This window comes from Drosophila bipectinata, chromosome XL (genome assembly GCF_030179905.1).
Source record: "Drosophila bipectinata strain 14024-0381.07 chromosome XL, DbipHiC1v2, whole genome shotgun sequence".
Classification (NCBI taxonomy): Eukaryota; Metazoa; Arthropoda; class Insecta; order Diptera; family Drosophilidae; genus Drosophila; species Drosophila bipectinata.
Genome location: NC_091734.1, coordinates 699,814 through 712,924, shown reverse-complemented (window position 1 = coordinate 712,924; position 13,111 = coordinate 699,814). Strand labels below are relative to the sequence as shown.

Sequence of the window (13,111 nt, the reverse complement as noted above, 5' to 3'; positions counted from 1 at the left end):
TTCTTCTCCGGCGGAGACTCGTTTCTGTTTGTGTATCTTATTAGTCATGATTATCACAAGTGTTTCCAAGTGGCACCCCAATATTTCCCCCCTTTTTTTTCGGTTCAGCATCGGTACTTTATTTATTATCATTTGTCTGCCAGCCACAAATATTTCTTTCGTGGTGACCCCGACGCCACGGGTCACCATTCCGGTGCATATTTTGGGCTACTCCCCAGGAGTATTGGGGAGTATGGCTCATCGGTAATGTATATATCTCTTTCCGGTTTCAAGAAGCCTTTCCCATTTCGTATTTGCTTATATTTTATTAGTATTTTTTAGCTGGAAACTTACGGCTGTGACGCAAGTGCGATAAGATGGGAAGGTTGTTGCATAAATAAAAGAGGGTTTTTTTTATAGAATTTTAATGGTGTTATTAACATACTCTATAAATTATAAAATTAAGAATAAGACATAGTATTTTACTATATTTCTTGGTGATATTTATAAAGGTTTCTGTTCTAGAGGTTCTAAATCTATAATTTAGTTATTATATCTCTCGGATGGACATAAAAGTAGGTTTACTTCTTGGAGAATCTATAGAGAAAATACTCTTTCTAAATACTCCTTTATTATATTGAGAGTTTTGGGATAGAAATAGGGTTACTTCTCTTCTTAAAAATCTATATTAAAAATACTATATCTCTGATATTATATCTCTGATATTATTATATCTCTAGATTTTCAAGATATCTTTAAGGTAGAGATGGAAATACTTCGTGTATATAAGCTGAGATACTTTCCAAATACTCTATAGTTTTCTTAAGATTTTTAAGATAGTTTCTTCTATAAAAGATCTCTACCAGATAAAATAAATACTATATATCTGAGATAGAAATAAAAGTAGAGATACTACTTATAAGAAGATTGAGAAGATTATACTGTTGTCTATAATTTTATGAAAAAGTAACTCTATTTTCAAGATATCTTAAGGATATAGATGAAAATGGATGATAGTACTTCCTATATAGAGAATCTCTATAGAGATTAGAGATCTATTAATCCCTATATAGAGATCTCCATCACTCCCTCAAAACCCTATTATAGAGAATGTAAATGAAGAGTGTCTTTTTCTAAGAAAGTGAATAATTTTTTTGGTGATGTATCCACGAGATATCTCCTGTCATGTGACCATATTTAAATAGCTTGTTTGCTTTACTATTTCAGGTGATTTCGGGCAGTGTATTTACTATCTGGCACCTTTGGTATTTGCCCAGAGGTGAGTGTGCTGATTATTATTTGGCTGAGGTGTCGCCAGGTGATGTTGCTTAATTATGCCCCCGGGCCAATCGGGGTTAGTCACGTCTCTCCACTCTACACACTCTCTTTTATTATTATACCTTTTATAACATCGATTTAATATTTTGTTTGTTCCTTCACGGAAATCAGCAGTGAGCTGGATGTGGTGAGGGGATGCGTGTTTCGCAGGATACTTCCTGCTGGGCCAGGATGAAGTTATCTAGGAAGGGGCAACGGATGCAGATGAGGGCGAGGGCGAGGGCATTTTCTACCTGAAACTCTACCTCTCTTCTCAGCCTTGTTACCTGTCCGATCGAATGCAAAGATAGCTAAAGGCCCAAGGCCCTCCCTACCTGCAGCTGTCGTGAAGGAAATACCTCCTTTTGCGTCAAATTGGAATGCGATTGTTGGGCTCTATAGCTCTGATGTTAAACCGACAGCCACAGTTCGGTTGGCATTCCGAAATCAAATTAGCCATACAGTGGACACTCCAATAGTGGCCACAGAAGCCAATTGCCTAATTGAATTTGCGCATTAAGTCGACACTCAGGCGATGACGATTGTCACTCAAAGAAATACAAGCCCCCAAGCCCCCAGCCCAGTTCTACCCACGGACCCAATGTCAAAGTCATCCATCAACGAGTGGGGGTTATTATTGGGAGGGGGGGATTATAGGCCTTAATGCTATGGAGATGCAGAAAGCATCTATCATTGAAAGGGGATTGCTTCCAAATATGTGATTATATGGATAAGGTAGGAGGAGGTATTTCTTCAAAAATATTTCATAACTTTTGGGTTTTTATTAGTATTATAGTCATCTTTATAGAGTTTCTTATATAGAGTATCTTTAAAAGTAAAGATATTATGCTTATTAAGGCATTTTTCTAACAAATATCTTTTATAATTCTTACAAATCCCCAAGTATATACATATATTTTCATTATAATTATCATAAATACTTAAGTATACTATACTATAAACAAAATCCCGCAACTCCAGAGATTTCTAATAATTCTCTCTCGAACTCTTTGAAGAATCTCTCCCCAAGAACCTATCTTTCAACACTTCCAGAACCATTCTCAAATCAAATTGGATGTGATCGGATCTGACCACTTTTGATTAGATCCCCCGACTCGACCCGTAACCTAAGACAACCCAACCCAAGACCCAAGAACTCAAAACCCAATAACCCGAGAGATTTGTCACTTGAAGAAATACAAAATACATCCGACAGCCGTCAGTCTTCAGGTTAAGGTGGAAGTAGGGGGGGGGTACGAGTATGTCAACAATATAAAATATACATATATATATTTTTTTTTTGTTGGATTTCATGTCTCAGAGACCGCTCTTCAAAATTCAAGACGGGCAGTCGGCGAATGCGCATAATTTGATGGGATTTTGGTTAAGTCATCCCTCCCCCAGCCCCCCTAAAATCAGAGGTTTGTGGGCGTGGCAGTGTCAAGGTGTCGCCATGACGCGATTGTCCAACAGACACGTTAAAGATTTCAGTTCCGAAATGAAGTCATGCCTGAAATGGTGTGTCGCATGTCCCTTAAGGCTGTTTACTAATATTTTTTCTTTATTTTTTTTGATTATTTAATAGGCTGTTAATCATTTTCTGGTTATAGATATCGACTGCCATTAGTCCGCGGACATCCGTGGATGTTTCAATTTGCACAGAAACCAAAAGAAAAGAAACTAAAGCCAAATCGGTAGCCAAAAGCCATAATGGTAGGCCGGCACGCGTTTCCGTCGATGGGTCCATTAAATGGCAAACAAAAAAAAAGACAAAAAATATATAAAAAAATCCATAGATATATATAGAAAAAAAAGCTATATTTCAAGGAAGTGGGAATAGGCCGCCTCTCAATGGCGCCGCCTTCGAAAAGTGTCTGAAGCTTCCGGAAAAATCAAGAGGAAAACTATTTGGGTCACAAGTAGCTTTGAAACTTAAGGCCTTAGGCCTTTTTGAATTAAAACCTTAATTAAAATATAGGCTAAGGGCATTATGCTGTTTGTTTTTAAAAGCAAACTACGCATTTTTTTTTTCTTCCGGATGACCCAACCCTGCTCTACATTCCTCGATTGGGTCATCGCTCACGGCTCGTTAATTTGGCCAACCGAATGGGAAATTGATACAGGAAATGCACTCAAAAATTAGGTATAGTATAGTCCCCCCCTCATTTTTTTTGCTTGGGCGTTGTATTAGCCGATAAGTCTGCCCCCGAAAATAAAAAAACCAGCCTATACCTCGCCTCGTTTGCAGCTGTGTGCAGCTCTGATTAATTGTGGGTCAAAAAAAAGAAGAAAAAAAAGTCCAAATGCCACTCTATATAGTAGTATCCAACGATCTACATATTATATATATATATGCGACGGTGGCCAGTGGAGCGATAAATTGACGCGGTAGCCCGGTTAACCGCTAACCGATCCAAGCCACCAAGCCAACAAAACCATCAACCCACCATCAGTGCCATCGATCTATAAAGGTCACTGAGAAAAAAAATTTAACAAAATATATGATATATGATATATGATAGTTGGTGTTATTGTAATACATCACTTTCTAGAGTTTCAGCTGGATTGGACTAAAGATGATCCAGTTATGAGGTTGTAAACTTTTTATTCCTAAAATTATTTCCTCTCCAAGATAATTTTTAAAAACTATTTATTTATTTTTCTCAGTGCATTTGATCCAAGTTGGAACGTAACCCAAGTAGCCAGAGAGGCAATTGGCCCGCGGCTTTGCAGCTTATCGCTTTTTTGTATTTTGGCTGGTTTTGTTGGGAAAGCGCGGCCCAGCGGTTTCATTTCCATTTCCACCACGGCTCACTGCTGACTGCCCATTTCCCAAGCCATTTTCCCCCCTCCACACTCCCCACTCCCCCTCTGCCTCTGCCCATTATGAAAATTGATGGCAAGGTCAAGCGTTTGGATCAGCATTCGGAAATTTGTCTCTGGCAAGAGGCGCATGCGCAGCCTCTGGGGGCTTACAGTGAATACTCACTAAAAGGAATATTTTTTTTTATTTTTTGATATTTATTCTTATAACTATTCTTCTTTTTTTTAAGTAAATAGCTTAAAATCTTCTAATTAGTGGTTGATACTCTTTATAGAGTCTTCACTGTACTGGATACTCCCCCTTGGTTTCTGACTTTTGCCTTTTTGTCTCATAAATTGTTTGAAAAACAAATTGTGGAGATCAAATGCTGGAAAAAGGGGGACAATTTTGGGGGTTTTGTCGGCTAGTTGGTTGATTAATTCGATTAACTGAACGATAAATATCGTTTGTCGATTAATGACAGTCTCGCCATTAATATCGGCACAGTTTAGAGGAAATAAGTTAAATAGATTAGCCATTAACCATCTTGGTTGTAAGGTGATTAAAAAAAAAGTGTTGATTAGATAGGGATCTAGATTTAGATTAAGAGGATTATCTCTAATTTTGTATTAGTTCCCAGAGAGGGTACTATAGAACCGATTAAAATAATAGGATAATTCGATTCGATAATATTATCGATCATTCAATCAAGTACTTGGAAATTAAACATTTTTTAAATATTTTTTCATGCAAGTAAGTTTCTGAATAATCGATAATTATAAGTTGCAAGTGTGCTTGTCAATAATCTTTCGATTTTTTAGATCGGAAATATTTTTGGTACTATAGAACCAATGAATATAATTGAATTATGATAATAAATATTGTTTTTTTTGGTTATTTAGTGATTAATCATTTTTTAAGCTATTTTTCCTGCTTATAAGTTACTACACAATCGATAAATATCGTTTTTAATTGAGCAAATCGATAATATTTCGATTATTTCGATTATTTATTAAATATTTTTACTAAATACTACTTTCTACCTCTCTATACCTGACTTTAGTTGAATATTTCTTGTGTCTTACGATGACATGGCGACAATAAAAGCGTTAACACGCCTCTCCTATTAAAAAATATAAAAAAAAGGGACAAGGCATTGGCATATTTAAACATAATTTCGTTTTTTATGATCCTTTCATGACAAAGACGAAGCCGCGCCATAAAAAATCTAAAAAATATATATCCAGAAAAAGGAAAAGAAAATAAAAAAGAGAAGAGAGGAGAAGAAGGCTTGGGGACAATGACAAGGTGAATAAAATCGGAGGATAAAATAGTGGTGGCTATGGCTAGGGAGGAGGAGAATTAAGGGGTATGGGGGGGTCAGGGAAAGGAAAAGTGAAGAGGGAAGTGCCGGCACAGGTAAAGGTAAACAAAACAGTTCAAAAAGAGCCAGGTAAATTACAAAAACAGCAACAGATGAGTCTCAGGAATCCGCCGAGCACGAAAGGCGGGCAAAGGAATACGGCCACTGAGAGAAAAGTATAGGAGTTTATAGAAAAAATAATATTGTTTATTTTTTAGTTTAAATTAAAGTTAGATTTGTATAGTTTTTATTAGGAATTTGTAGATTTTAAAAAGTAAACTTCAAGGCAAGTCAACTTCAAGTCAAAGAAGGGTATTCTAAAGAATATTTTCTAAAGATTTTCGAACCCGAACTTGGGTTCTTGGAGGCCTTTTTCTAAAGTTAATATTTAAAACAAGGAATAAATAGGATAATCTGCTTTATAGTATTATTTATAATAATGAGAGAAGAATACCTAAGAAATAAAAAGTCTTTTGGGAGATTCTTACAAGATTCTTTAAAAGAAAGTCTAGAAAAATCTTAAAATATTATAAAATAAGAGAATATATTTTTCAAAGAGTTTCGAACCCAAACCCTAAGGTTCTTTGAAGCCTTTTTTAAATATTAAATTTATTAAGGAATAAATAGGGTAATCTGCTTAATAATATTATTTAAAATAATGAGAGAATCTCTTTTGGGAGATTCTTACAAGATTCTTAAAAAGAAAGTCTGAAAATAAAACTTGAAATAAAATTAGAGAATATATTTTTCAAAGAGTTTCGAACTTGGGTCTCAAAATAATTAGGAGAAGGTCTTTAAGAGGGTACCCAAATATACTAGGGGTTACTCCAATTCTTGAACAATAGTTTTTAGTTCCTAATTTTTTAATATGATAAGAAAAACATTATTTTAAAAAAATCCCTAAACCATATATAGGGTATGTTCGATACAATTTCTCTCAGTGGAAGGATCAAGAAAAGAAACGTGCGCATAAATAAACCGAATCCCTGGGAAAGCGAGTGCGAGGGAGATGGCTGCAACTGGGGGGCCGATCCCCCTCCCCCCCTCCCCGCGACTCGTCTTCTTCATAATTTAGTGTTGTTTTTGTCTGGTTTTTGAATTTGTATTTGAAATGAATTGTGAGACAGAGACAGCCAGAGAGGGGGGGACCTCCACCACCGCCGCCGGCTGACATGAGCGGCCACACACGGTGACTCTTTGAGTTGGTAGAAGGGGGGTGGGGGTGGATGGATGGGGGGGATAGGGGGAATAGAAGGGGATGCAGGCGGTTAAGCGGGGGCGTGTCTCCAAAAACAGGGGAGGTTCGGGAGGTGGCGATAAGGAGCAGACATTGTAACCCATTTGACATACTTTTTGTTGCTGCAGACAGTAGAGCTTCAATAAAGGGGATATTTGAGAGAAAAGACTATACAAATAAAATTAAAAAAAAACTTAATTAAAATTAAAAGACAATTAAAATTACTTCCAAAAATTATTTAAAACAAAGAAAGAAAATCACTTTTAGCCACACACTACTGTAGAATATATGTATATATTTTTTGTTACAGTACCCACCCTATGGTATTACCTAATATCTCGGCGATAAGATAACCGATATATTAGAAGCTTTATAGGCCTGATCGATGGCCTGTTATCGCTGTAATCGTCATTGAAAGTTCTACATAATATGCTATAGTATATAGATATAGTACAGTATATATATACATGGGATTTTGTGTCGCTGGGAGAGGGTTACCCTACTACTAAGCATGCGGGCTGTAAGTCGTATAAATTTTAATTATGTCACCATAAACTAAAATGAAAACGACCCGGCCCATGAGGAACACACCCCGTACACCCCCAACTCTAGACCTCAAAATAAAAAAAAAAAACATTATACAAATTTTTGCGTGCTTTGCGTTTTTTATGATTTTTTTTCTGTTTCTTGCTTGTCTAGTGTTTCATTTTAATTTTTTTTTTTGCTGATTTTTTTCTCTCTGTGTGTATTGTTGTTGGTGCTTTGGTTTTTTTTTTTTTTTTGGTGGTGTGCGCATAAAATTTGCATAAATTACATGCGACGACAGAGACAAGTAAATTCACTTTGAAGGCCCCCATACCCTCAGCCCACCATGCCTCCATGCCACCCAACACCGCCCCTCGCTTTGTGCCACAACATTTGCTTTATTTTTGTCACATTCGGCGGCAAGTTTTCGGGCCATTATGTTAATGAGTTTTAATTGAAGACTCCGCCAATATGAACATTTTATTTATGACTCTGACTCTCCATTGTTTGCATTTTGAAAATATTTTTAATTTCATTTTCAAGAGCGGGTGGTGACGTGGTTGTTGGTCGCTAATATTCCAACTAACTGGGTCTATTGTGTTTCCATTTAAATGGTTTCTCGAAACACTTTATTTGGGCGGGAAAACTGCACCACGTTGGGGACTACTATATGTGCCTGAGGGGAGACCTCTTTCAGGGTCCCACAGTCCAACTTTCAGTACCCTTCGGGTTAAGGTTTATTTCTCTCGAGGGAACAATTAACACCTCAGCTTATCAGCTTGTTTTTATGGCTTTCTTTTATTGTTTCGACGGCCCAAGAACTTGTTCAGGTCCCAGAGGTCGTTTCAAGAAATTTAAATCGAAAGAAATCCGCATTTCAGGACAATTCTCATCCGATTCTCAAGCGGAGAGCCCCGAAAATGGGGTTTTTCCCTATAGGGCCCACTGCGATAGCTATATCTTCTCCAATTCTCATCCGATTCTCAAGCGGAGTACCTTAAACGATTTCTATATCGATTCTCCACGATTCTGCATCAAAATCCTGAGACGAAATATTTTTCAGATTTTTTTCCCATTTTTCCTGATGGATCCCCTGAAAATGGGGTTTTTCCCTATAGGGCCCACTGCGATGGCTATATCTTCCCCAATTTCTATCCGATTCTCAAGCGGAGTGTTTTAAACGATTTCTATATCGATTCTCCACGATTCTGCATCAAAATCCTGAGACGAAATATTTTTCAGATTTTTTTCCCATTTTTCCTGATGGATCCCCTGAAAATGGGGTTTTTCCCTATAGGGCCCACTGCGATGGCTATATCTTCCTCAATTCTTATCCGATTCGGAAGCGGAGTGTTTTAAACGATTTCTATATCGATTCTCCACCATTCTGAATCAAAATCCTGAGACGAAATATTTTTCAGATTTTTTTCCCATTTTTCCTGATGGATCCCCTGAAAATGGGGTTTTTCCCTATAGGGCCCACTGCGATGGCTATATCTTCCTCAATTCTTATCCGATTCGGAAGCGGAGTGTTTTAAACGATTTCTATATCGATTCTCCACCATTCTGAATCAAAATCCTGAGACGAAATATTTTTCAGATTTTTTTCCCATTTTTCCTGATGGATCCCCTGAAAATGGGGTTTTTCCCTATAGGGCCCAGTACGAAGGCTATATCTTCCCCAATTCCCATCCGATTCTCAAGCGGAGTACCTTAAACGATTTCTACATCGATTCTCCACCATCCTGCATAAAAATCCTGAGACGAAATATTTTTCAGATTTTTTTCCCATTTTTCCTGATGGATCCCCTGAAAATGGGGTTTTTCCCTATAGGGCCCAGTACGAAGGCTATATCTTCCCCAATTCCCATCCGATTCTCAAGCGGAGTACCTTAAACGATTTCTACATCGATTCTCCGCCATTCTGCATCAAAATCCTGAGACGAAATATTTTTCAGACTTTTTTCCCATTTTTCCTGATGGATCCCCTGAAAATGGGGTTTTTCCCTATAGGGCCCACTGCGATGGCTATATCTTCTCCAATTCTCATCCGATTCTCAAGCGGAGTACCTTAAACGATTTCTGGATGGATTCTCCACCATTATGCATTAAAATATTTATCCTAAAATTTAATATGAATTCCACAATAGCTAGACAACTTAATACAATGAAACAAAACACAAAAGACACTAGAGACGGGGAGGCAAGTGGAGTCCATAAGCTCCTCCGATTCCCACTTCCGATTCTTCAAGTGTGCTGGAAGTAGTTGAGAAAAGCCCGGCGTAGTCTGCTGAGGACACCCAGTCGTCCCGCTGGCTCCGAGGCTCCCGCTCCTCCCACAGAACTGTCGTTCCCCGTCGCATTCGGAATTCCATTCAGTCGTCCGACGTGCCACTTGAGCTGCATCCTGCTGGCCACCAGGCGCTTGGCCAGAAGACGTCCCCGCTGGAGGTTCTCCCTGGAGGAGAAGCACATCTCCAGGCCCGCTCTGCGCTGGCGGACGGCGGTCAGGGAGCAGAGATGGGAGAAGAGGCAGAGGAGACGGACCTCCTCGCCGGCCTGGAAGTGATGCAGACTGAGCCACAGATCGTCCCGCCGGAGAGTCCGATCGTAAATGCTACCAGTCTGGCTGCCGCTGGCGGTTGGCCTGGCCTGCTCCAAGTCCTCCGCCTCCTCCTCGTCGAGATCGGGATCTTGTTCGGTTTCTATCTCCGCGTCCTGTACTGGCTCGTGTTTTCGTTCCTGCTTCGGTTCCAACTCATCCTCGCTTCCGCTTCTGCTGCTGGTGTCGACTCCGATTTCGCTTTCTGAGACATCTTCCAAAATGATACCCCTTCCGGTTCTGGTTTCGGTTTGGCATCCCACCGAACTGACCTCCGTCATCTTTGAAGGACGATCTGGTGGGGGTATGAGTATGCCCGGTATGGGTGCAGTACCAGGAATACTTCTCTCAAAAGTTAAGATTTTTCAAATTAATGTTTTTTCGGGTTCCATATAGAGGGGTCTACTATAACACTTGTTTGGAAATGAAATAATATTTATAGATTACTAGATTACAGGGTTTATAGAGAGGGGTTTGAATAGAGGGGTATATTATAAAGGGGTTTCTTCATTGGAATGAAGAGGAGGTTCATAAGATGTTCTTAAGGGAAGATTTCTTTAGATTTCTTAGAAGAAAGTTCTTAAAACCTGGAACTCTTTCTATTGAAACCTAATATAAAAATATCTTAAAAATATGAAAAAAAGCAAACAAATAGCCAAAAAGCTGTTTAAATAATAAACTGACTTTCAAAGAGAACCAACTTCCAACTTCCAGACTTTCTAAAAAAAAGAAACCTTATATTGAATCATATATCATTATATAATAAAAATAAAAATCATTTGAAATCCAAAAACGTATCTAGTTCTAGGGCAACATATGGTTATTTTCTATCTATAACCCTATGAATCCCCGGCATTTCCTGTGCTGGTGCTCTGACCCACTTTTTGTTATTTTTTTTTTTTTTTTTTGGGATGCAACCCTGCCACTTTGATAGCCGCTATCAGTGATTAAGGGGGGGATCAGTTCTCTATTTTTTTGTTGGATTTTCCAAATCACCAAATCGAAATAAGTGGAACAGTCTCCTAATCATAATTGTTATGTCCAGAAGAACTATTGAACTCTAATCCGTATCGCCTCTATTTTATGGATCGAATACTTGAGTGTACCATAATACTTATTACTTTAACAGTTCTCCAAGGCTGTTGTTGTTTATTTTAGAGGCCTTTTTCGAAAAATTCATCACATCCGGCAGAACGAAGAAATTCGATTTGGTTTTTAAGAATTTTAGGAAAAAGAAAAAAGTGGTAATCTTAGAAGAGAAGAAAGAGCAACCATTGATGACATTTTTTCATTTCTAATCAGAATCAAGATTATTGAATCAAAGAACCTTCATTTACGAATTAAATGTCACTGCAAGACTGGGTCTGTTGGGTCTAAAATGAATGAAAGTTCTTTGGGAATGGAAATTCCTGGTTCATTAGGTCTCTACTCGATGGGCTTATCAGCTACAGTTTGACTTGCAGATACAACTTCACAGATGCAGTATCTGCAGTTTTGCATTCCACAAAAGTAAGTCATTTTACTTGGTTTTTCGAAGTTTGTCACGTTTCTTTTGAAATTTGTTAACTAAGCAAAAAAAATGCTATAGTTTTTGAATTTTTGAAAAATATTGAAATTATTTTCAAATAAAAAGCTTCTTCAAAGAGAGTTTTAAGCCAGTTACATGCTTTCTAGCTTCATAAATAATTTTTAGAAACCACCAATTATTTTAAAATATTTCTTTCAGTGCCTGAAAAGGGCGCGCAGGCCTGGAATCTGATCTCTTTGCATGCTCAATTAACGTTGCGAATCCCCAAGCCGCCAAAGTTCTAGGGAATTTGAGTGGTTTTTGCATTCTGGAGCTGTCTGGTACCAAACCAAGCCAAAACCAAACCCAACAAATGCTTGTTAAATGTCCAGACACGAGAATAAAATTTGAAATTCAAATGTTTGTTGTTAACATTCGGCGGAGTTGCAATATCCAGTGGCTGTTGCAGTGGCTGTTGCATCTGCCAGTTGTCAGCGGAAGTGTTGATGAATTTATTTGTCAAAAGGTTGCCTTAATAAAAACCACAAACCACAAACCAACCACCAACTAACCACCCGCACTCTGGCCATTTTAATGACATGTCTACCCCCCCTGTTTTTCCTGATTGACATTTAAATGCAAGCCGATTTAAGCATTTTTGTTGAAATCTCTCTATGGAGTGCATATCCATTGTTGTTTCTTAATTAATCACAGCTGCCGGGGCAATCACATCCCAAAAAGGGGTTCACATACCTGCAACGAGACAAAAGAGACCAAGGAACTCAATTAATAAATTGTTTTGCGAAATTAAAAAATCAAAATAAATAGAAAACAATCCATATCCATATCACTTGAAAAATCACTTATGCGATTTGAATAAATCGCATAAAATGCAAATGGAAGTGCTGGGACCTCGTATATCGCCAGAGGGCATCGTTGCTGGAGACTGTCTTCGCAGACTGTCTTCTGGCTTCTGGCGGAGGCTGCAGCTAATTTAAATTCAAATTTAAATTGTTTATCGTGGCAGTTTTATTGACAAACAATGTACTGCCAGACAGGAGACTTGTTTTACAGGATTTGGATTTGTTTTTTAAAGTTTAAAAATAAAGGAATATAATTTAGAAATGTTTTTAGTGAGTTTTTAAGACTTGAAATTAAAATAAAGACCTTTTAAAAGCCTTTTAATTTATAAAGATATTATAGTATAGATATTATAAATAATTCAAGAATTTTATTAATCTTAATTTTATAAGATTCTTGTATTATTTGTTTAAAAAAAGTGCTATCCTTAAGTAATCATATAAATCACAATTATTTATAAATCACAATCTTGTGTCTTGGAATGTCGAGTTTATGGCAAACTTTATTGATAATTAATATCTCTTGAAGGGCAGGAAGGTCTAACGATATCATAGCATGGATAAGATAGTGCTAGCCAGTTATAAAAAAAATACAGGGAAAGAAGCCAAGAACCAGTATTCTGATCGTGGAAGAGGCATGCCACAAGATGCACGTCCTGCGATCTAGAGAGGATAATATATAAAATATATATTTAATTTTAAATGAAATTTAAATATTATAGATATCTTTTGGATCAAAGACCATAAGGCCACATACCTTAACCCATTCCCCTCTTACACTCTTAACCCTCTGGCTGCGATGGAATCGTCATGCATTGCCATTTTTGGTATTTTCAGCCAATTAGCGGCGCAAAGGCTTCAAATGTTAAGTAAAAGCGAAACGGGCTAACAAAACGTGGCCATTGGTCCAAGGAGCTC

At 37.7% G+C, this 13,111-nt stretch overlaps 2 protein-coding genes across 3 annotated transcripts in view; both read right to left on the bottom strand.

Moving 5' to 3' along the window:
- Window positions 1-13,111, bottom strand: part of mew (multiple edematous wings) — a 48,297-nt gene that overhangs the window by 14,440 nt on the left and 20,746 nt on the right. The window lies entirely within an intron of this gene.
- Window positions 9,352-10,245, bottom strand: LOC138926056 (uncharacterized). Its single transcript, XM_070278517.1, has one exon. It carries the CDS (start codon window positions 10,105-10,107, stop codon window positions 9,472-9,474), a length of 636 nt encoding a protein of 211 aa, XP_070134618.1. The 5' UTR covers window positions 10,108-10,245; the 3' UTR covers window positions 9,352-9,471.

Bases quoted from the DNA above. Each gene is read 5' to 3' on its own strand.
- LOC138926056 (XM_070278517.1), bottom strand. From the start codon at position 10,107: ATGACGGAGGTCAGTTCGGTGGGATGCCAAACCGAAACCAGAACCGGA.